The sequence below is a fragment of the Haplochromis burtoni genome, unplaced genomic scaffold, assembly GCF_018398535.1.
Source record: "Haplochromis burtoni strain Fernald_Lab_line unplaced genomic scaffold, NCSU_Asbu1 Contig_1026, whole genome shotgun sequence".
Taxonomy (NCBI): Eukaryota; Metazoa; Chordata; class Actinopteri; order Cichliformes; family Cichlidae; genus Haplochromis; species Haplochromis burtoni.
In genome coordinates, this window is record NW_024583387.1 from 34500 (window position 1) to 59303 (window position 24804).

General features: G+C 39.9%; 1 protein-coding gene and 1 non-coding gene across 2 annotated transcripts in view; both read right to left on the bottom strand.

Moving 5' to 3' along the window:
* Positions 1-252: 252 nt before the first annotated feature.
* On the bottom strand, positions 253-324 carry trnaq-uug. Its single transcript has one exon. It is a non-coding gene; the product is annotated as a tRNA-Gln (tRNA).
* A 3841-nt stretch (positions 325-4165) lies between these two features.
* The window catches only part of LOC102307750 (potassium voltage-gated channel subfamily H member 4), a 43165-nt gene continuing 22526 nt past the window's right edge, over positions 4166-24804 (bottom strand). The window contains exons 5-16 of the mRNA XM_005951474.3: positions 20252-20492; positions 18265-18422; positions 17805-18006; positions 16952-17146; positions 15896-16095; positions 15357-15606; positions 15035-15249; positions 11747-11785; positions 10038-10420; positions 9302-9396; positions 7629-7705; positions 4166-6742 (exon numbers count right to left, since the gene is read on the bottom strand). Of these exons, the coding sequence (XP_005951536.1) occupies positions 5705-6742; positions 7629-7705; positions 9302-9396; positions 10038-10420; positions 11747-11785; positions 15035-15249; positions 15357-15606; positions 15896-16095; positions 16952-17146; positions 17805-18006; positions 18265-18422; positions 20252-20492 (3093 nt within the window). The 3' untranslated portion in view covers positions 4166-5704. The remainder of the gene's footprint in view (positions 6743-7628; positions 7706-9301; positions 9397-10037; positions 10421-11746; positions 11786-15034; positions 15250-15356; positions 15607-15895; positions 16096-16951; positions 17147-17804; positions 18007-18264; positions 18423-20251; positions 20493-24804) is intronic.

A 24804-nucleotide genomic window follows, 5' to 3' on the forward strand; every position in this document is an offset into this window, starting at 1 on the left:
TGAGAAGAGATTTAAAAAAAAAAACATAACCTTTTAAAACACGAACATCAAAGTTGAAAACTGCCAAATAAGCCCATGGAGTCTTTGTAACAAGACAATCAGCATAAACCCAAAAGGTCTTAGCATACATACAGAGCTGTGCAAAAGTCTCAAGTCACTTCTCTTTGTTTATGTTTTGTCAGGAAAATGTGAAATAAATGCAGACATATATGGAAATCCAGTATCCATTTACAAAGAGTTTAATTTGACATCAAGTTCCACTGAGATTCGAACTCAGATCACTGGATTCAAAGTCCAGAGTGCTAACCATTACACCATGGAACCACTTCTCAAAGACTGGTGTCACTAAAAAAAACAGAGCGTTTATTTACTGAGTGTTGGCATAATATAAAATGAAAAATAGAAGCAGTGTCACGTCACCCCTCATTACTGTTTTCTTGGAAAATTGGAATTTGGTACAGCGATTTATTGAAACATCTGAAAAGATAAATTAAAATGCAGAATTTAAGGAAAAAACAGAGTTTGTACAATTCTAACGAGCTTGAAAATCAATATTTGGTATGATCACCTTTATTCTTTAACACATTCTGAACTCTTTTAGGCAAGCGTTCTTGTAATTTCTTTAAATAGTCTAGCTCTCCAGGCTTCTTGAAGGACATTCAAAGCTCTTCTTTGGATGTTGGTTGCCTTTTGTTCTTTTCTCTGTTAAAATGATCCAAAACTGCTTCAAAAATATTGAGGTGCAGACTCTGGGGAGCTCAATCAATGACTGACAGTGTTACACTTCCCAACACCACTGGCTGAATTGCAGCCACAAACCATGACAGAGTCTCGACTGAGTTTCAAAGGTTTAAAGATTGCTGTAGACACTCTCACTACAACACATCTCCCCTGACCTCCTCTGGGCATAGTGATGATGATTTGAACAAAAAAATTTGTAATTTGGATTCATCTGGATTTGTTGATTTACAGTCCAGTTCTTATGTAACGTGGCACACCTCAACCTGTTCTTCCTGTTTGCCTTGGTTAAGAAAGGCTTTTTGACAGCCAACCATCCACTGGGACCATTTCTGACAAGGTCTCAGCAAACAGTAGATGGATCAACTGAAGGGCCTGGTGTATGTGTCAGGTCTGCTGGATTTTTTCTTACTTCTTAATGTCCTTCAGATACTGTTCACCTGCTGTAGATATTTTTTAGGCCTGGAACTTGTTCGGTCTTCTCTATTTGTCCAATTTCCCTCTATTTTAAGGACACACTGGACACCGTGCTGAGATATGTCACGTTTTCAGCTAATAGCTCTTTGGGATTTGCTTTGTTGATGGGAAAATTCTAGTTAGTTTGCATTAACTTTGACATTTTTCATAGATTCTACTAAAGAAATGGGAACAAATGCTATGTTTGTGTGACAGGCTGCTGGTAACAACATGCATAAAGATACAATTTAAAATGGATTTTTTGGTAAGTTGTCTGTTAGGTATACTGCCTTTTTATGATTCATAGCGTTAAGTACAAGCTTACATCTGGTCTTGTCTGTTCTTTGCAATTTCTATCCCACTTAACTCATAATGTAATTTCTGTCAAGTAATGAAACCAAATGAAATCCTCTAGTGTTGGCTAATTAAATACAAACATATAACCTGTGTCCTTACTTTTACCATACCTCTTACACATAAGACTAATTCAGGAATATAACATACTGTGCATGAGGTATAGTATTGGGGTCAGTTCATACTACCAACTCATTATGTTGCACTGTAAATATCAGATCTTTTATATCAGTGTTTTTTTTTGTATGTATTTATTTAAAAACATATATACAAACATCTGTAAACAGTCTCTTTGTGTTTGTGTCGTTTATTTCTGTTTTGATCATTTTCTTTGTTTAGTCGTTCCAGCCTGTCAGAGGGCTGCGGATTATTTAATTTTCTAACACCCATGTAACAACGCTTTGATGCATTTTCCCAATAAATGAATAACAAAAGGATATTAATAATAATCTAAATATAGCTTCCGTTTCTGGCTAAAGCATAACCTTTTGACTGACTGACAATTTTAAGTCACATTTTAATGTCCTCAGTGTTTCAGTTTTTTGGTTAGTTTCCTATAACAGCTTTTTGTATGTAAAATCAGAAATTATTACTTTAACAAACCACTGACAAACCATATTTCATGATGAGCACCTTTCTAAATTGGCCATAACAAACCTAGTTAGTGTTCAAAAAATAACTAATAGTTCAAAAACATTAATGTAATGAAGTGATGTTGTCATTTAAGAAAAACCCCCAATTAATTCTCTAGAGAATAGAAAATAATACAAATAAGAACTGATATAAAAGCCAAAGATAAAATAAACTGCTCTTTATTATGAGAACACCAGAATGCACACTACATGACAGTAAACATGTTTACAGGCATTAGTATCTGTTGCACAGATCAGCTGAGCAGCAAGTGGCAGATGATACACCGGGCTGATTCATTATCCTGCAGTCATTTGACTTCATGCAACCTTTGAAATATCTGGGAGCTGTGGAAACAAGGAAAACAAGGTGGTATGAAATCATCTGTTGTAACTGATTTAATTTTGTTCTTTTTTTTCCCTGCACACTAAACCAAATGAGGGTTTTGACTTACTAGATCCTGCATAAATGATGGCACTGGTGCAGACATTGTTAAAGCCATGGCAGGTCTCCACAGAGTTTGGGCAGTGTCGCAGACCTCCACAGTAACACTTCAGAGCATCACCTGGGAAAAAAAATAAATCAGGTTTAATCACTGTAGCAAAGCATTTTCACAGCCAATAATTTAAATACAGTAAATAGAACAGTAGCAGAGTCTCCCAAATGTGCCTCATTGACAGATATGGAAAATGATGCATATAGAAACAGGCTGCAGCTTAACTCACTCTGGCTGATGACCAGCAAAACCAAAACAGCAACAATCACAGTCTTCATGTCTTCAGGATGCCTCGCCTCACTGCACCAATCTCTGCATGAAAAAAGGGAATAAATGTGAGAAGATCAAACTCTTTAAGCTCCACCATAATCCACACAATGAAAGACAAACACATCCCACCTGATGAACGATCCTTCTGGAGAGTGATTCCTCAAATGTGTGTCAGCTTGGTTTCCATCCTCCTTTTTTATTTGGTCTTGTTGTGCAATTGATGCGAATCTAGTGTATCATTAACTCAAAACTTCATGTGGGTTTTTGCACAAACACAGAGTGAAATATCAAGATCAGATTGTGATGCTGCAAAAACACACCGTGACATCACTTGACTCATCAAGAGAACATGCAAATATATTTGCACACCAGTTGTTCTGTTTGTATAAGCAACATATGCAGCACAAAGTAACAACATGATGTGAGGACACGTATAAAGCGCAATCAACCAATTCTTCTGACCTGTTGTGTAATATTTGCATTGCTTTTGCATGCTCAGTGTAATATTACCTTGAACACCTGAAACACCCACATGGTGGGTCTTGGAAAACACACACTGACACAACTTACAGGGAATGCACAATATGCTGTTGAAGGAATAGCGTCATATTCCGATGTTTTCCAACAGATTTTCCAGTTAAACAACCTTTGCTTCTGTTAGAAAGTGTAAATAATGAGTTAATAATGAACCAAATTTACATAAAAATGTAGATATGAAGAATTACTCTGTTCCAATCAGCAAAGAAGATCATTTGTTTGCTTATTTTCTTGTCTGAGAAGTTTCATCAACAGCTTCTTTTAAAAAAACACAATTATTGTACATTGACTTATATAATCAGATTGAGTGGCGAGTAAGGACGAGGATAAACCAGCGCTCACCAAAAACCCGTTGCATTCAAAGGCCCTAATGAGACGCAGAGCAGCTGCAAATCCTCTTCTTTTAAGAAAGCAGGGTGCTGACTTTGTGTTCTTCTGTGGTCGTCTGAAATTTTATTCAACTTGTGGACACATTCATGTTTCTAAAAAACATCTTTTTTCCTCTTTAATCCTTTCTTCAAAGATATCAAAAATGAAGCCATTTATTTCAAAGCTGAACTGCTGCAGCCCTCTCGTTTCTCATTTTGTTAAACTCGGGGTTGCAAATTTAACTTAATTATTAAGAAATAATCAGACAAGACAATCATCAAATTTCCAGAGTAATAATAAAGTAAACTAAACAAATACAGTGATGTCTAATAATTGTGAGTTTTGGTCTTTTTCAGGCATCAGTACTAATCACCTAATAACTAAACAGAAAACGTTTTAGGAAAAAACGCAAAAACACGACTTTTCTTGGCATATAAAAGTCTTTATACTGATATATGTAAGCAATACCATGAGATTTGAAAACCACAAATAACCTGTCAAATAACAGCAAAGCATCGTAATCCAAATCCAAGAAAATTCAGAGCTTTGCCTCAGTGAAAAATAATCCAGTTTCTGTCTTTTTCTTTTTTCTCAAGCTTTGACACAAATAACCGGTAACTGCATTTTCTCCTTAAATAATTCCAAAGCAATTTTCCAAAGCTTATGCCGGTCTCCTGACTGCTGATGGCTTATTGCAACTAAGCAGTCATATATAGCACACAGTATGCTGGTTATTCTGACATGTTTTCTGTCTCTGAAATATCATTTGCATAAACAGTGGTAAGTGTGATACAACAGCAAAGGACACAGTTGCACATTTTCTGCATATTTATTTTGTCAGCCAGAGAGAAATCATTCAAAAGTTCCTGAATACTCTGAATATTCTATAAGTGTCATAAGTTCATCTTTTTGTCCCTCGGAGGCATTTTTATTTCATAAATTAAGACCAGTTTAAATATTTAATGGGACCCACTTTATTTTTTTTCTTTGAAGCTAAATCTTTTTATTTATGTTTAAATTATGAGCAGCTATGGTGTGTTTATTATAAATGCTTGAGGAAGATTTTCTTTTGCATTGTTTTGCTCTATTTAACGCTTTAGTGAGGAAAAATAGGAAATTTTGACATTTTAAGACGGCTTTAAAAGGAGATACTAACATAATTATAACTGAAATCATAAGTAAGTACTGTGTACTGGTTGGTGGAGTTTAAATATTAGATACTTATTGTCCAAATATTCACAAAACAACCCAGAAGGCTGAACTGAGAAAGACATTCAATTAAAAACAATAAACAATCTACGCCGTGTGATGCACATACTCTACTTTCTACATGCAAAGTGAGGCATGTTTCATTTTTGTTCCTCTGCATTCTTAAAACAGCAAATCATCCTCACTTGTCTGCACATAAATACAGCGCCTGTGTACACAATCAACTGGTTGTCATGTAGAATGCTTACACATTAATTTGGAAACCTTTTCCGTAGGAAAAAGAATAAATTACTTTACCATGCAAGGAGGTAACAGGTATTATCAACTGCAAGTTGTTCTGAAGATGTTGGAAAAAATATACAATATATATACTGGAACCCACTGTCGTGAGCTTTTTTCTTTTTTAGACACACTTCAGTAAAGCCAAAATGAAGCACAAAAATACATGCTTTTGCATAGAAATAGTGTAAATTGCGTGGAGTTTGAGTAATAAGGGAGCATGGGAAGTAAAAGGTGGGGAAACAGAGCACACATCGACAGTCTCTGCCAGAGTCTCAGAAAACACTGTTGCATGAAGAAGTTGCATGTTAGAAATTTCGTGTTGGGTTCTGCTTTGTTCCAGTCTGCTGCTGAGATGTGGAAATATTAATCCGTGAGGTCCAGGCACCACGACTGCTCTGTGCTCTGAGTCTGAACGCCGATGCTGGACCGTCGTGAAGATGCACTTCCACTGTCCCTGCTTTCCAAAGAGCCTGTGTTTCCCAGTAGGCATTCCAGACTAGTGTGCTCCACCGCAGATGGGTCACCTAGTGGGAGATGGGGCTCAATAACATCAGATTGTAATGATCCTGAATCCACAGAACTCCCAAAAGGCTGGCATGGTAATGTGGGTGGAGAGGAAGAGACAGGGTGGAGAGAGGAGTTTGAATCCTTAATTTGGAAGATTGAGGTATCCTGGATCAGAGGGTGAGATGGCGGGGTGGACATCAGGACACACATGGCCTCATTTGAGGCTTTTAAAGGATTAAGGTTGGCATAATGACTGGGTGATGTGTCCAGCAGGCTGTGTGTGGACATTCCTGTAGGGACACTGGACAAAAGGCAAGAGTATTCATCATTATCACTGGGAGGCTGCAGGCACAAAGTGGGCTGGGACTGACTGATGGTAATTGAGCTAGCACCGAGGGGTCTGTTGTCTTCATGTCCAGCATGAGGTGGAAGGCCTGGACTTCCTCCATGGAAGCCTGGGCTGATGCTAAGAAGTGATGGGCTGGTCCACAGATGTGCAGTCATGCTCTCAGAGCTATGACACGGGACAGATTTAGGAGAAGATTTTGGAGAGAGTGTTGGACAGTGGTTAGCAGGCGGACTACAGGACTGAGGCCGCTGGTGGCTCTCTGTTGGGGTTTCAGCAGTTCCACTGCAGCTCCAGTGGCCAGCGGCTGGGGCACTTTGGTGGGAATAGTGGCTCCCGGGAACGTTATGGAGGTGGAAAGCTGAACTATGACTAAAAGGCATGCCGCTGTTGGAGGCTCTGGGAGAGTTGGACGCCATTTGGACACCACACGGATGGGAGGGGAAAGAGGCATTGTAGTGATGAAAAGATACGTGAGCCTGGAGGATGTGCATCATGTGGTGAAGGCTCTTGGTGAGCTCAGAGACTTCCTGGTTTAACGTGCCCATCTGTGGAGAGAGCACTTACAGTTTACATGTGACATTTAAAGACTTCCAACATATTCAATGTAGGTAAATTTTCAAGGGAAACATTAAGGTAACAAATGATAAGGTTCTATCGCTGCTTAATTAATGAATTAATCAGCTTCTCTATTTAAAGTTTACTCTCGGGCTGATGTCCAGCTATAACTTTCTGATGACCTTCCGAGGACTGTAAAAAAGTTGAAATCCCCTCTTGAAGAGATGTCTTCTAAAGCACTTGTGAAATCAAGGAAGAAGAGCAGGTAAGTGACCCTAGCAGAGAATAAAGCAGACAGAAAGCTAAGGATATACAAAATGCAGATGGGGGCCAAAAGGGCCACAAGTAGAGAGAGGTTGTCAACTATTTTTTAAATTGCAGAGTCAGCACTACCAGCCATCCTCTGCATTGCAGAAGTGCCCTGCTGATTAATTAATATTGACTTCAGACAGCACCCATCTGGATACTCCTGCTGCACCTGCTTTCGCTCTATTTACATTCAGATTAAGAGAGCAGGGGGAGACTGAGGTATAGGCCGGCATCAAGTCTGCTTCATCTCACTTTATATTTTTCCTTTACTTTACATACACCAAGCAGGCCGGTAGTAGATGAGATGCTACAAATTTATCTGTGTGACAAAAAAAGTGAAGCTTGTGATTCTATATTTTTGCTTTTTACATACAACATAAAATAAGATGGATTTTTGTTTCTTAATTATTCCTGTGTTTCATTTTCAGTCACTACCAAAGACAGAATGTATGATAATAAGAAGGAGAGCACTGAGCAAACTGCTCTGGATCTGTGAGAATTCACACTCAGGGCTACATTATCCTCGGTGCTATCAATTTTAATTTGGGCTAAGGGGCTGTAGCTCACCTGAAGGTTGAGTTGACTGATGCTCTGCCTGACCTCCTCCGTCTCCAGGAGCAGAGCAGGATTATTTTGTGTGGTGTCTTGGGAAACGAGGGGAAGAAAAATAGGAGGAGTTTTAGCTCCCAGGAGGACTGATCAATTTTAATATAAAGCAAAATTATGTTGCATGACCCCAGTATGTGCCGATAGAAGTAATACATGCATGTGTAACTATGTATGTTTAAATTTCTCTATAAATGAAACGTCATCCAAATTTCACTTAAATCCCCAAAATAGAAACATATTTTTTTATGATGGACAAAAATAAGTGATCCTTCGCTTTGAGTGTCTGGTGTGACCCTCTGACTCCCAGGAGTCATTGCAATTCAATGCTTTTGGTAACTTTTGATGAGGAATCTACCTGGAGGAAATTTAAGCTTTTCTTTCATCCACAAAACATCGTTTTAAACAGCTTTGTGGTGCACACAGACAGTTCTCTTTCCTTACAGTCCTGCATGCACACCGTTGTTGTTCACTGTTCTCTTGACGGTGGGCTCATAAACATGAATATCATTATTAGAAGGGACTTCAGCTACTTAGATGTTACCCATGGTTTCTTTGTGAGCATCCTCTATCTGTACACCGGACAAAGATCTCGACTCGACTAACCAGTGGCTCCTCGTTGTTCCCATGTTGAGATTGAAACACCGGGGAGGACAGAGCTCTAAATCTCTTTTTAAAAAATACTAAAGGGGAGCCGAGTCATGATTGTCATCCTACTGACTGAAAGAACCTCACTCTAATTTCACGTGCAAATTTCCAACTATTCTTAGAGGTTCACATTTTCCCGTCAATAGGTATCTAACGCTTCCTTATTCTTCCTAAAAAAAAAGAGACCACGTGATTTATTTTTCATTTAATTTAGTCCTTCTTTTCTTCTTTTATGACTTGCAAGAAAAAAGGATGATATTTTGGGCTATAGTTTTACACAAATACAGAAAATTCACAAACTGTACATGCATTAATTTATCTGTCTGAGGTGGGTGGGATGTGTTAGTTGTAACAGCAGTTTTGTGAGGTGTATAAAGAGTTTAATTTGCTTTTCTGCTGGAGTGCATAATGCAACACATATTTGGAAATTTCTTTATATTACACAATCTAATACAGCTGCACATTGCACTGTGTTACATAGTGTTTAACTTTATCCTGGTTTTGCAGTCTTTGTAGAAAGTGCTTTGGCTTTCTATATAACCTTGGTCTAGTATCATAGTGTCCACAAGCAAGCAGATGATGATAGGCAGACAGGAATAACTGTCTGCAATCAAAACAGAAACTGGAGATCGCCAGAGAGGAGCTAAAGAGATACAAGTTGCAAGACTATGCTACCAAAGCACTCCCCTTAATAAGCAAATTAGCTGAATCTCTACTGAACTGAAACTGATAGTAATCCTAGGAGGAAAGCAACCATGCGTGGAGATTGAGGTCAGATGGCCAGAGCCCTGCTTTGACCTCAGTTGTCCTTTAACATGTTCTCTGACTCTGTGGACACCTGGCTGTCATTTCATTCTGCTGCGCTCTCATATTCCCCCTAAAGCAGGCAGACCTGCCTCGTGGTATCCACTATTTGAACTCCTGAGTTTACCTCCAGCCATCTGGCACCCAGGTGACCCTAGCAGCTCGTGGGTGGTTTGACTTACCTTGGGTGCTGCTGCTCTCTGAGCTGGCATTAGGCCCGCTGTGCTCCACGTTGAAATGGAACGTACTCCCGTTGTCTTCGATGCCATCTACAACCCTGGCGAGAGGGGTGAAGAGGAGGGAGACCGGAGTTAATGTAACAGTAGAGCTTTTTCAATTATCACTGGAGCCAAGAGACAACCGAGCGATGTGCCATGAGAGCTGCTGCTGGCAGACGCCCATGTGGGTTTGAACATGAAGACAGCAGCACAAGTCTGGAGGGGCGGACACCTGAGCTCTGTGAACCAGCACTTACCCATACCTAGAACTTACTGGGTGACTTAGGGATGCATTATGAATACAGATAGCGGGATCGGGAGTATAAGGTGTGATGGTTATGAAATGCAGTAACATCTGTTGAAATATGCAATGCAAATACACTACATCTGCAGCTTTCTGCTCAGTCCATTACTGCAAAGCCTCATTCAGATGCTCTTGGAGATACTATGACTGTATTAAAATCAAGGTGACTATATAAACATTCAAGAAATACGTGTGAAATTGTTTTGAAGTAGAAAGAAAAAATTATGCTCCTTATGTATCATCAAAACACACATAGAACAGCCGTAAAGTACTTTAGTTAGTATTATAGTTCCTGAGTACATATTATTATTAAACCGCATGGAATTGTATGACATTAATTTAGCCTTTGTGTTTTTACTTATGTTCTGGCTGAGGCCTGAAATTAAATATGACTACCTGGGACTAAGATCCGGTGGCCCAAAACAAGTGACAGTTGGAATGAGCAGCTTTGTAGGCTTTTGCTCAGCTCCTGACTCTCCCTCAGCTGCGGTTGATGCCGTGCTCGGGGCTGAGACAGGAGTCGTGTGCTCTTTTTTCGAAGGTGGCTGAGGGGAGCTCTGTCCTAGGAAGCCACGGCTAAGGTTCGGCGAACGGCAGCGTCGCAGGGCGTTGAACTGCCGTAACTCGTCCCCCAGGAGGTTCCCCAGGGAGGTGCGGCGAACGGGGCTGGTGAAGTTGGGCAGCAGGAGGTTGCGGCGGGAGCGCGTGGCTGGCGACAGGTGGAAGGAGTCGTCAGGGTCATCAGTCTTGGTTTCCACAATAGAAGGAAGCCTGGATTGCTGCACAAAAAGAAAGTACAGTATGGAGAGTTAGCAACTAAACTGTACACTCTCAAAATAGTAAGATAAAAACAGTAAAGTGATGGTAGTTAGCTCTGCTTGTTAGCAAGATCAGTAAGAAGACCTATTTGCTTTTGGATGGTGTATTTGGACTTGCATTATAATTTTAACTGAAATGGGAATTTGTCTTGATTTAGTTAAATGGTTAACTCTTTGAGTCACATCTGGATCTGGATCCATGAACTTTTTCGAAGGCTTCTTAACTATTGAAAGATTATAGGAGCTTATTTTTGCAACTGGAAAAAAAAAAATCTGCTACTTGTGAGTCAAAATTTCAGTTTATTTTTAAGTCAAGTCAATAATTTGACCTTAGGGGTAGGTTTAGGGTCAGGGTCTGGGCTACAGATGGTGTTAGAAAATAACTAAAAATTGACAAAATCTTGAAATTTCACATTACCAGATTTTGAGATAATAATTAAAAATTTTAACTTGCGAATGGGGAAAAAAAAAAAAACTTTTTTCAGACCCATAAGAATTTATTTTTTTCTCAGTGAGAGGAAAAAAAGCTTCTACTGTATGTAATATAGATAAAAATGTGCATATCTTGGAAAATTCATCTTAAATTAAAGCAATAATAAATTCAGATCCAGACTTAAGATTCAGCTCTTATATTCATCTTTTTATATATTTATGCATAACAAACACCAAAGAAGACTTTTTTGTTTTATCTTTTTTAATGAAAAAACAAAAAAGAACTAAAACACATCTTAAAAACGGTTCTGTTCAAACTATCTGTCAAGTTTAAAACATCTAATATGGTTTAAAGCTGCCGATGAGGACAATTATGTATTTACAGCTGACAGTATGTCCATCATTAATTTACTAATGTTAGAAATGTGCTGTGCTTCTGCCAACAGAACTGTATTACACAGCCGTTTAAAACAGACAAAGTGAGCACTGTAAATAGTGTTTTAATGATACAGCAATAAAGCAGACTGATAAGTTCAGTACACAGTAAGCAAAGTAGCTCATAAGAGTTCCCATTAAAGGAGCTATTGACCCAGTTAGTGTGCCAGCTTGAGAGACTGAGCTGCGTTCATGTAGGGGAAGTCCTTACACAAGTCCCCCCAAAGTACTCACTAGCATTGCAGTAAGTTCCAGAAAAAAATGGTGGATGAAATCTCAAAAATACACAGCATACGTAATGACAACAGCTGTTCCAAGGCACTGCCAGCTGTAGATTAAAATTCAATACCAGCAGTATGTTAAGGAAATCTGAAAATGTGAAACCTGACTAGAAGGATACTGAATTTGCACTGAACTCACGTGTGGAAGCCTCGGTGACTTAGAAAATCTTCGGAGGCCCTGCATTGACAAAAAAGAAAGACACAAGAAAGAAAGTAAGGCATAATACCTTAATTTATTCATTCAGCCTCCTGTGTATCAAACCCTGAACATTTAAGATTAACTGTTGCAGTGAAATCCCAAAAAATGAATACATTTCACTGGTTCCTTTTCTGTAGCAAAAGTGTCTAAATTCAAATTTGTTAGTCTCTCTTTCATCCACTGGTGCCACTAATTAAATGAACTTGGCCAGCGATGCAGCCACATGAGCTGAATTACATGCTCAATCTTCTTTCTACGCTCGATTGCGCCGGAATTCCAGGGGAAGTTTGTCTTTCCCTGGTGTGTGTGTGTGTATGTATGTGTGTATGTGTGTGTGTCTATGGCTAGAAATTTTTAGCAACTTAGCAATCACCAGCTGGGTGGCAAATAAAGCTGTGGTAGCGTGAGTCCTTCCCTTGTGTGTCAAAAATGTGCTTCTGACAACATGGCTAATGTGACAGCACAAGCCACAGCCTGCCATTCTAGCAACATCATGCCAGCGATGCACTTTGACGAGGGAAACCAGCGAGGACGTGAATTAAATTTAATCTTTTGTTAAAGCACAATGCTGAGGTTAAAAAAAAAAGTGGTGCTATGTGGGAGGCGAAGGGAAAACGTGCATGAATCTGTTGAAAACAGGGGCAAACACTCCTCATAAGGAAACTAACCCTGGAGCAAAATGGGATGATTAACCAGCCAGTGAGAAACATTGGTTTCAACTTACATTAAATGTCGAGTCAATTAAAGGAGCACTAATGCAACAAGTGTCCCACATAGCAAAGTAGGTTTGCAGGGACAGGGGATTCTGGGAATTTCAGTCACAAGTATGCTATCTTGCACAAAAAGGGACGGAAGCAGCAAATTATGCCTGACTGACTTATAAAATTACACACCGTATCTGTTTATCAAGTAAGTAGAGAGGGTTTTGCATAGTAGAGAGCTTTTCTTTTTACTTCTAGAGTCTAGAAAATCTCAAACTGGATCTACTGGGTCCAACAAGTTGAAACAGAGTTATCCCAAATAGAGCTGTCTATGAGCTCTCACAGTGGAAGATGCACTTCCAGAGACATTAATGTGGTCTGTGGGCGGGTCATCTGAGATAGTAGTCGTCTCTGCGAGCTGCACTCTCCAGGTTAGAATCGTCATGCTAAAAACTCAAAGTTCGGGTGGCAAATAAAGCTGTGGTAGCTATATATAACTAATATCATTTTTGTATACTGTCATCACTGCTTAGCAGCGGGTATCTTTGTCAACTTTGTTAAACTGTTTTTGTCAATTTGAGGCTCCAAAGGGAGCCACATCCCCATAACTCAGACCGACCGGCTTGTTCTTCACACGCCATGACTACAGACTACTTAACCCTCCCTGTGGCGACACGGTCATTATAGCCCAACAAATTTTGACACTCTGCTGGATCCCCGGTGGTGGAGTGACCTTCCCACTCTGCCCAGGACAGCGCAGTCATCCCTGATCTTTCAAAGCTCACCTCCCTTAAGAAATAAGCAACACTCCTGGGTCCTAGACCCCAATTACAACAAACCATTCAACCTGACCTTAAACCTGACAACTCTGACACATCATTACTTTTACTGTTAATGTTTTGAAAGTAAGTCTGCCATTGGGTGTTGAGTTGGTAGAGTGCACAGCATTTGCTATGAAGTGAAGCAAGATCCAGGCTGGACAAATAACTGATGAGCTTTAAGTAACTAAAGTAACTACGCAGTGTAATCCTCCATAAAGCCAGTGAGAGCTGCAGGTTCACAGCGAGTGCTTTGGAGTGATTTATGTAATAGCAAACTTATAATAATACCAGTATAGAGTGTTTTTTACATAATTGGCTGATGATTACAATTTCAGTGTATCTGACTTTGCAGTTGATGTTTTTAGTTTCTCCAGCTGAGACACTCAGCTTGGTTTGCTGAGTAAAAAAATGTTACATTTTCTCCCCAAACTGCTAAAAATAATTTCACTGACAGCACAGCAACAAAAGCTGAAATTAAATTATAGAATTGACAGAAAAAGAAAAGTCTTTTTCCATCTGGCATTCTGCTTTTTCTCCATTTACAGAAGATAAAGTAGTCCCTTGTGGATACCTTATATTGTAATAAGTATTCCTACAATCTGTTTCTTTGGCACTGTTTCACTGCGACTGACTGATTACTGTGCTGTCAGTATATAATACTCAAGTTAGTCTCAGGAGTTAAAGGACTTCCCTTCCTAGAGGAATTCCAATCTTAAAAAGACCCACTGTGAGGATGCCGATGAGACCAGTACAACTGTGAGTGTGTGTGTGTGTGTGTGTGTGTGGTCTGGAAATCAGGTAGCAAAATAATTCCTTCATCCTTGCAGGGGGGTGGCTGTCCCCTGGCTTTGTGTTTGAGCAAAAACCCTGAACAGATGGCATGAGAGAAGTGCTAGTACTCACGATCAGCCATGCTTCAGAGAAGCCTATCTAATTTAGAAAACACAACTTATGTTTAAACACATACACAGTTTCTGCATAACTAAACATTCATTCTTAGGTCACAGGTACTTCTGCTATATATATATATATACCAATATATGCAATGGTTACTTAAAGGTGGGATTTTGCTCTTTGATGTTGCCTCATGGAACAAGTCTACCAATCACAATCAGTCTGCTTTGAAGTGCTGATTAATACAATTAAAGTTGTTTTCCCTGAGCCTGACTGACAAAAAGACATCTGCTAATTAACACAACCAGCACAGATGCCTATCGCGTCCCAAACTAAACAAATCAACCTAAGAAAAAAGAGAAAAAGAAATGATTAAAGCCAACGAGAAAAGCCAGATTCGAAAAAGAGAAATGCTTGAAGCAAAAAACACAATGTTTGAGAGGGGGAGGTTGCGGATGTCCTTGGAGATCTTTGTCAGTTTTGTCAGTCACACATGAAAAACTAAATCAGTTTTGTTTGTAGAGTTCAATTAAATATCCAATGAAGCCAATTACTTTTTTCTCCAAGGTTACAATCGTTCAATGCTTAAGTTTGGATTGTTAAAACGATTACAGAATAGTAGCTGAAGATATGGACCCATGTGGATTGGCAATGGCAGCATTTGCTACTTGCTAGTTCCAACTTGTAGCTGCTTTTATCTTCATTAATGTCTTAATTCTTCATGGCATAGAATGACATCCCAATTTAGGCATGCTGGTTTTTCAGGTTTGAAGGCACCGAATCAACACCAGTATGTTGTGTGTATTTGGTACCTCGTCCTGGCTGCCTTCACGAAGGTTATAGGTGAGGTTGTTGTGGATGTCGGAGGTAAACACGCTGCCATACTCGGGGTATAGTTCCAGCACCTCCTTCAGGCCACGCACACTGATGTACTGGAGATCGCAGTAGGTAAGCGCCTTCACATCAGCATTGGTTTTGATTACCTGGTCTGTTCCAGGCAGGTCGGAGCCAATCAAATCTCCTTTCCCTAAAATCCAAAAGATGATAAATTCCCTGTTACACTTTAAAGTACAAAAAATATCAAATAAATACAAAAACATGATGCAAAAAATGCAATCTGACAACAATACAGACCTAATATAGCCAGCACCATGCCATCCTTCAGCACCTCTAGAGAGCCAGAGCAGACGAAGTAGTTGGCATGCAGCGCATCACCCTGACGGATGAGATACTCTCCCGGGACACAGAATGAGGTTTTTATATGAAGAGAGAGTGAGCGCAGGCAGCCGCGGCTGGCCCCCTTAAAGACCGGCAGCTGGAGGATGTCCTTATTCAGATGCATGGCGATATCGGCCCGCAGCTCATCAGGGAAGTCATGCAGGAGCTGGGGATTTGTGACAGATGTAATGAGGTATGACACTGATAAGTAATTAGTGAATGGACTGTGTTGCCACCAGTCACCCTCTTTTGAATTTCAATAGGATATCAATTGATGGAGTATAGGGAACCATGTGCTGTGCACAAACAATTACAGCTTCAAAGGGCTGGCAATGAATTTTAGAGCAGAGTTCATTGTTCAATTGCCATCGAAAACAGTGCTGTGAAGTTCCTTGAAGGCAGATAACAGCATGTACAAAGATATTACATGACAGCAACAAGAAAGGGACTCCTACCTCGTTGGCATCTATACCATTGTTGACAGACCATGTGGTCTGGAAGTACTCCAGCATGCGCTGTTTAAGCTGCTGGGACAGACGGTGGACACGAATAAAGTCCTTCAGGTCCTTCATACGTGTGTGGTAGAGAGAGCGGCGCGAGTACATACGCTGGATGATGGCGGTAACATTACCAAAGACCAGTGCATGCATCAGTGCTGTAATAAGGACAGAAACAAAGGTGTAAATATAAAGGTGGGATGTGTAAAGATGTAACATATTACAATTTCAAATCCTATTTTGAAGTGTGGGCCCAAAGATATTCTTAAATTCTTAAGTTTTACCTCCTGATTACAAAAAAGGTTAACAATATTAAATAAAAACGAAAGAAATGAAAGATTTAAGTCTATTGATCCTTTATAAAATGTTTGTTTTTTTAACATATTGAAATACATTAAGTGGATAAAAGCACAGGGTTACCTACAGATTATACCTACATGAGTTTCTTGGTCATGGATACCCATGCAATGAAGCTCCCACTGCACAGTTTTGTGTTAATGTTAATGCCAGATGAAGAGGTTTGCAGAGCATTGGTGACTTTTACACATCTAATATTCCATGATCCCCATTCTTTCACACATTTGTAAAGGCAGACTGCATTACTACATGCTTGAGTTTATACACATGTGGCAATGAGACTGAAAAAACTGAATTCAAGGATAGAAACATGTGGTTTAATACTTTGTTTTTTTCTCATAAAGTGTATATTATATGGCTCACTGCCCAGTCATGATCTACTTTTGATCCACAAAGAAGCCACAAGTTACAATTCTGCTTTCATCACCGATCAGAAAAGCAGTAAAACAAACACTTATTATTTATCTTCTGATATGCTGCACCAATAATTGCCATTTCAGCTGTTTCTGGATTATGAAGACGACGGCAAGCTGTGTCTTAAAGGCCAGCCAAGCCATTCAACTCGATTCCTGCTGAATTTGTTGTACTCGCATGCCAAACAGAAGCAGCGTTATGCCAGGATGCCAGAGGGAGAATGTACCCCGGTGTCAGACGTACCGCCGATGAGCATGATGCAGATGGAGAAGATCTTCTCAGCATCGGTGTTGGCACAGACGTTGCCAAAGCCCACACTGGTCAGGCTGCTGAGGGTAAAATAGAGGGCAGCGATGTAGGAGCTGTGCACTGTTGGGCCGCCCACTGTGCTGTTAACGTAGGGCGTCTCCAGACGTTTGCCCAGCTCATGGAGCCACCCTTGAAAGAGAAGGTTAGAGAGTAGCGTTGACAGAGCAACGTCCAGAAGTTTAACCTCTTGTTATTTTTATGTGGATGGTAGTGGCAAGATCGGAGTGCAATGTGAGAGAAATACAGAAATGTATGTTTGTGCCTGCATGTGGGTGTCTTTCTGTGTATTAGAAAGAGATGATCAACAGCGTCAGGAGCCAGGTATGTTGGCTATAATTAGACCTACTCCTCCAGGGATAAATAGTGCTAAGCCTTAATTAGCAGCTGTGACTTCACCTCCCTTCAGCCAAAATGTACATACAAAAGCATGCATCATTCATTGACACATCAGCGTGCTGCTTGCTACCAGCCACTTTTTTGTAAAAGCTTTTGATCTGGTTTCAGGCTGTTCTTATTAGAGCAGCAGATTACTGTCTCACCACAGAGCAGAGCTAGACACCCAATAAGTAAGCAATTACTATTTATAGCATAGTAGGGACAAAACAAATGCCTACTCAGTTTTTGCAGGAAACAGCCGACTTACACACCTATTAAAACTGAATCAAATCAGAACAGGCTTCGCTTATGTTCTGAGAAAATGTTGAAATGTCTTAATGTCTCGCCCTTGCTAGATGAAACACCAAAAATTCAACAGATCGGACTTCAGCAAGGCCACAACTAGACTCACCTATGTCCCAATTATCATTGGTCTCTAGTTCTTTGCGTCCAATCATGTACCAGATGCAGGCCATCCAGTGAGCCAGCAGGGCAAACACAGACATCAGCAAGGTTAGCACCATGGCGCTGTACTGGGAGTAGCGGTCAAGCTTCTGGAGCAGACGAAGGAGGCGCAGGAGGCGTACTGTCTTAAGCAGGTGGACTAAGGAGGTCTGAGGCAAATATGGGAGGAGAGGTGACAGAGAAAAGGAGAGAAAGGAAAGAGAGTAGAAAGCTAAATATCAAAATATCAACACTCAAACACTTTGTATTGTTTGCGAAATGTAGTACATATGGTTTACTTGTCACATAGGCAGCCAAACTGCAACAACAGGGCAGCAAGTTATCAGTTTAATGGTAATGCTGACAGCCACAGATGGATGCGGGGACAAAAAAGAAGGCTGGACATATGATTGTCCAGTAGTACTCACCACTGTGATATTGAATGCGTACAGCAGGTCAAAGGGCAGGGCAGCCACCAGATCCACAAAGAACCAGGTGGTGGCGTAGTGGATGCAAATAGAGCGTGGCTCATACACCACCTGGCCTGACTGGCTCACATAGGTGGTGCGAAAGTTCATGATGATGTCTGAAAATATGTAATTATAAAAAAAATAAAATAAAACAAATAAGCAGGCCTGAAATATGACAGAAAACACTCAGTTCATAAAGAGCTTCAAGGATTGCCACTAGAAGCCTTTCAAGGGGTAAAAAGTCAAGCACCACAGCCTACGTGAACATTGCTGCTGACCATGTCGGTCCCCGTATGACCACAATGTACCCATCTTCTGATACAATAACACACCATGTCTCAAAACTGGAATCATCACAAACTGATTTCTTGAACATGTGCTCAAATGGCCTCCACAGTCCTAAGATCTCAATCCAACAGAGAACCTACCTGGTGGAACAAATCTGCAGTAACTCTGTGATCCTATCGTGTCAATGTTGAGCGAAATCTCTCAGGAATGTCTAAAGTTCCTTGTTTAATCTATGCCACAAAGAATTAAGGCAGGTCTAAACGAAACGGTGGGAAAATTATTAAACATCTGGGATGCTTCATTGTTACTTTACAATTTCAGGGTCTGTATGCAAGAAACATATAACCTTGACGTCACCACATGGCAAGCATGTAACATGCAAACTATTTGAATTAGCAACACCTCAGTTGAGATGAAAGCTCATCGTTGGATGCACATTTTATTTTTCATTGAATATTTAGCATTTGGGGTGATTGTGGCTCAAGAGTTAGGAGTTCGCCTTGTAATCGGAAGGTTGCCGGTTCGAGCCCCGGCTCAGACAGTCTCGGTCGTTGTGTCCTTGGGCAAGACACTTCACCTGTTGCCTACTGGTGGTGGTCAGAGGGCCCGGTGGCGCCAGTGTCTGGCAGCCTCGCCTCTGTCAGTGCTCCCCAGGGTGGCTGTGGCTAAAACATAGCTTGCCATCACCAGTGTGTGAATGAGTGTGTGGATGACTGGATATGTAAAGCGCTTCGGGGGTCCTTAGGACTCGAAAAGCGCTATATAAATACAGGCCATTTACCATTTATGGGAACACAATAAATAATTTAAAAAAACAAATACATCAGCATTAAAAAGATGTTTCATTACACCGTGTTCCTGGAGCGAATGCCCCTTTCAGCTTTAATATGGATTTCATTAATTATTCATTTAACTAGAAACGGGTAGACTCTAAGTAAATGAGCTTTCAGAAACAAGCAATCTCATGCCCCTTTGTGCCAAGTTGATGGCATCAGGAATCTGACATAAACTCCAAACCCATGCTCAGAGGAGCGTGTTGCAAGCCAGCCACCTTAATTTATCCCTTGGGTGCTTTATTGAACTAAGAAGAGTCCCTCAAAGAGACCAAGTACATCCTGAAGGGACTCCTAAACCCAGGTAACCTGAATAAGAGGGGACATTTCTAAGAAAAGGCTGCTTGGATTGTTCTGGTTTCCATGGTGCCATAGATGGCACAAATGGATAGATGTTGGAGTAAAACCTTACGTCAGCATGTTGAAAAATGCTTCGAAAACACCAAAATGTGATCATGTTTTATCTTGAGCAGGGATACGGGGACATCTTTGGAATACTGATAAAGTCTAATTTTGACAAACCAGTGTTATGGACCAATATTTGTTGTGTCACATCAATTTTGCATTGGGTAAATGTTGAAAAACAGTGTTCAGAATACCTAAAAGCCTTTAAAACATGTTAGTTATGTTTAATAAAGAATATTTATTTGTTTTCCTGGAAGAAAAGGGGAGTAAATAATAACAAAACAACAAAAAGGACAAAAAAAACATCAATACTGTCATTAGATACTGACCAAATTGTTACACTGGAATCTCTCTAGAGTTTCATAATTGATATGTTTTTCATCTAATCATCTTTCCCAATTACTTCTTTAAAAACTTACCTATAATAAAAAGCATTTCCACTGCAATGTCACTGACAATAGTGGAGCGTGCAGCTGTGATGGCATCATCGTGTGGCGTGAAGCTGACATTGTAGGGCACGGTGACAGCCACGTAGAAGGTAGCCAGCAGAATGAGCCAGTCCCACAGCGCTTTCAAAACGCTGTAGTGGAGCAGGATGAAGCGTGACTTCTGCACCGCTGCCACCTTGTACTCCGGTATTGCAGGCTTGTCCATCATGCTCTGTAAACAAACAGGTGAATAAAGTTTCAAACTTTCAAGCACAACCTCTAATATTCCTTCAAACATGTACGATAAAGGGAAACCACAGCCTCATGAATTTGAAGCTTTACTTGATAAATAACCAAAACACACAAAGTGCACTTGAGGAGCTGCATAAATGAATAACTGGATAACCAGATGGTCACGAGGTGGAGTATTGTGATGGACACCACGGTGCCAAGATTTAGCAGAAACAGACAATATAAATGTCAACACCCTCTCTTGTGCGCTGACCGCTGATGATTCACTGTGGTAGGCAACTCAAGTGAAACAGATATGGTAATGCTGCTGGTTATCTCTTCTCCTGTACCCAGTGATAAGACCTCTACAATGTCTGGGCAGTAACAACACAGTGAGTGTCTATAATTTCACACGTGGCTCGGCTTCACACTTCCAAATGTCATTCATGCTTCAAATCTCAGGTATCCAAGTGTCGTGGAAGTTATGTTGTTATGAGAAAAACGCGGCATACCACTAGATTGACCGTGCATTGCAGTTATCTTTTCTCACGTTTTGAAAATCCAGTGGTGAAAAGTATTGCAGATGAAATGGGAAGCCATTCAAAGCATAATGAGACTGCAACTCTCCAAATGGGGCCATGCACTTGCCACATAATAGCCTTAACCGTGTTTGGGAGACATGAGGAGAAGCTGTTACCTATGACAGCGGTGAGAGGGGAAAGAAAAGGCGAGATAAATGAGCAGTAATCCCATCTAAAAACAGTGTGAGCACTTTGGGAACAGGTGAACCCAAAAGAAGAAGCTGGTTAATTAAGGCTTAATGTGAGATTTCGTGTTTGGGCCCTGATGCTGCCTGGGCACCTCAGAGGAAAATGACAGATTCTATTTGAGTAATTGGAAGACAACAGGCAACGTTTACTTAAAAAAAAAGGAGAAACATCAGAGAGATGACATACTCCAGTGTTTCCAAGGAAAAAAGGATGATCCAAGTGTTCCCTCAGAAACCACGTATTAAAAGATTGTGCAAAAGATTGTATTATCACACTATCAGTGGGTTTTCTGGTCTCTGTCTAAATCCTTTTCTATCATCAACAGCTGTGTCCACTCTGATGACAGTTCAAGCAATGTCAGCGAAACCCTGACTGTTTCCTTTTTTCTTTTTTTTCATTTGCCTTACATCACAGAGGTCGCAAAGCCCACCAGACTTTTGGTTCTCAATGCAGGGAGTCGAGCCACATCGCAGTGATTAGGAAAGAAAAGCCTAGCATTTGCAGGCACGCATGGGAGTGCATGTCACACAGCTACAGCTGGTCTTCACACATCATTAACTCAAACTGTAGCCGTTGGGGCTACTGTTCCAACTACATCTCCCAGAGGTCTTTGGGCTTAGGAGATACACATGACTTAATATGCAACCCCCTTCACCCTCAACCACAAACTACTACATAGCAAACTTAGTGTTGAAATGGCCACAAACATAATTCAAATGTCACAAAAGGGCATTATACTGTCTAGATTATGCATTCTGATTGAGTCTGAACTTATTGTGCAAATCCTGGATAACTGCGCGTAATGCACTTTGCAATATTATGTTCAGCTTGGCAAAATCAGCAATCAAGGTGTCGTCTACTTAATTGTGTAACAACAAGAGACTGGAGATAAACATTCACGGTGAGTGAAGAAATAATAAGTAAAAAAAGAAAGAGAGAAAGTAAGATGTGAAAGCTCAGGTCAGCTTTTGTGTTTGCTTCACAACTTCATGAGGCTCCAGACGCCACTATTTTTCCAATTATGTGAAAAGTGGCAACATCTCTCCCCTGGGATGTGGAGCTGCCTGCAATCAAGTCTGATTTGCTTGTCAGTGTGCTTCAGTTTTATTACACACTACAAATATAACAGATTTGTAAACTTTCTGTTTCAAAATCACAAATCTTTAAGCAGCAAGTTGCCACCTCTGCTTCGGCTTTCTGGCTGTGGTCCCATTTAAAGATCTGGAGTGTGTCTACATGTGTTTGAGCAAAGCTACGGATCCTTGCCTGACAGGTCGATGAGCTACAAATAGAGATCTAGTCAAAATAGATATGGCTGGCTTGATGTGGAGGCAGAGCACACCATTGTTAGCTAACAGCTACTAAGATACAGACAGTGAAGGAGGAAAAAAAGAAAATGTATTAATAGTCAGAGTAAAGCAGTGGAGGAAGGATATTGATTCTTTACTTAAGGAGAAACATCAATATCACAATAAGTAAGCCCTGCATTCAAAATATGAAAAGTATCAACATGCCTTAAGGATCAACAGTACCATACGCAGAAATACAGGACTGTGCAAAAGTCTTGACCCACTCCTCATTTCTTTAAACTTTGTTTGGTGAAATGTGCAAACACACATGGAATTATTATTAGTTATTCTTCTACACATACTCAACTCTCTTAGTCAAGCTTTCTTGTAATTTCTTTAAGTAGTCTTCAGGATTAGTTCTCCAGGCTTCTTGAAGGACATTCAAAGCTCTTCTGTGGATGCTGGCGACCTTTTGTTCTGTTCTCTGTCAAGATGATCTCACACTGCTATTGAGGTCTGAACTCTGGGGAGGCCAATCTATGACTGATTGTGTTCCACTGTGTGTGTTTTTCAATCCAGCTATGCTTTTACTGCATTCGCAGTGTGTTTGGGATGTGGGTTTTTTGCATTCATCATATCATCAGATCCCTAACACCACTGGCTGAAATGCAGACCCAAACAATGACAGAGTCTCCACTGTGTATTAAAGATGGTTCCTTTACTTTTCTGAAGTCCTTTGAACCCAGAATTTCACATTTGGATCCATTACTCTATAAGAGCTGTTGTCTTTTAAAAAACAGCTAAAAACACATCTTTTTAAAATTGCATTTTGTTAACTTTTGATTGTACTTCGTCTTTTTAATCTGTGTCTATACCTTGTAAAGCACTTTGTGATCCCTTATCTAGAAATGTGCTATATAAATAAAATTTTACTTACTTTTACTTTACTTACTTTACTTCTAGTGTAATTTAGCACACCTCAGTCTTTTCTCCTCATTTCTCTTCCTTAAGAATGGCTTTTTGATTAAGCCTTAGTGAATAGTAGATGGATCAACTGAAGTCCTGGCACTTGTCCGGTTTCCTCATGTATTCTGAAAAACGCCAACTCTTTTGGCTAATAGCTAATCTTGATAGAGCAGAAAAACTGTTTTATGCCTGTGCTACATTTGGTCCTTTTCATAGATTTGACTAAACAAATTAAAATGAAAATTTTTAAATGTGTTTTCTAATAAAGTGCCTAAGAATTCAATTTAAAATTGTTTGTTTGCTAAGTTGTTTGTTAGCTGTACTCACAACACTGGTGTATCCCTTGGTTTCGGTGCCTTTTTGATGCTTGAATGAGCTAAAGGTAAATGTTAACATTACTCTGAAAATGGTCCAGTACAAGAGCTGGGCTGAAAATTAGTGAAAAAGGAGCCAATATCAAAAAAATATATCTTATTATTATTAGACTTTATTAGTATTATAAATCACATTTTTCTGTTATTTCAGCTGTTGTATCATTCTGGAATATTGCCCTTCAAACTGCTGCTAACCTCACAGAAAATGGAAGTGTACATACTCAAAATGTAAGCATTACATAAAAAAAAGTTTTAAAAGCAAAGTTCAGTATGTAAGCTGCACTAGCAAAGAAGGGCGAGACAATTTAAGTAGAAGAAAATGGGAGTATATGCAGAAAGACAGCAGGATGAAGCCAAAACGAGATGAGGTTAGAGCATGGGTTAGAGTGACAGATGGAGAGGAAGAAGAAATGCAGAGAACGGTGGTTAAAGCTAAAAAAGAAGGGGGAGTAGGATGGGTGATGGTTTGGGGTAAGACGTGCATTTGATCCACTTATTCAATATAAATGAACCGATGTAGTTCACACGGCTATGTTATGTTGACTTTTTCAAGTCAAGCAAAACTGGTTTCAGTGTCTTCATTTTTTTTTTTTTACTTTTTTCTTTTATAGTGAATTCACTGCCCTTAAGTACTTTTGCTATGGTGCCTGAATTTTCACATAACATCTGCACAAATGTAGAGTTCGCTGTACTCATCAGTGGTTATGTTTTGGATTTTGTTTCCCACCTTTTCCATTTTTTCCTTTTAGCACATATTCAAATGTATCTGAGGCCAAAAACACTGCCTCCAAAACATATATATAAAATATATATTTAAGATAGATAGATAGATAGATAGATAGATAGATAGATAGATAGATAGATAGATAGATAGATAGATAGATAGATAGATAGATAGATAGATAGATAGATAG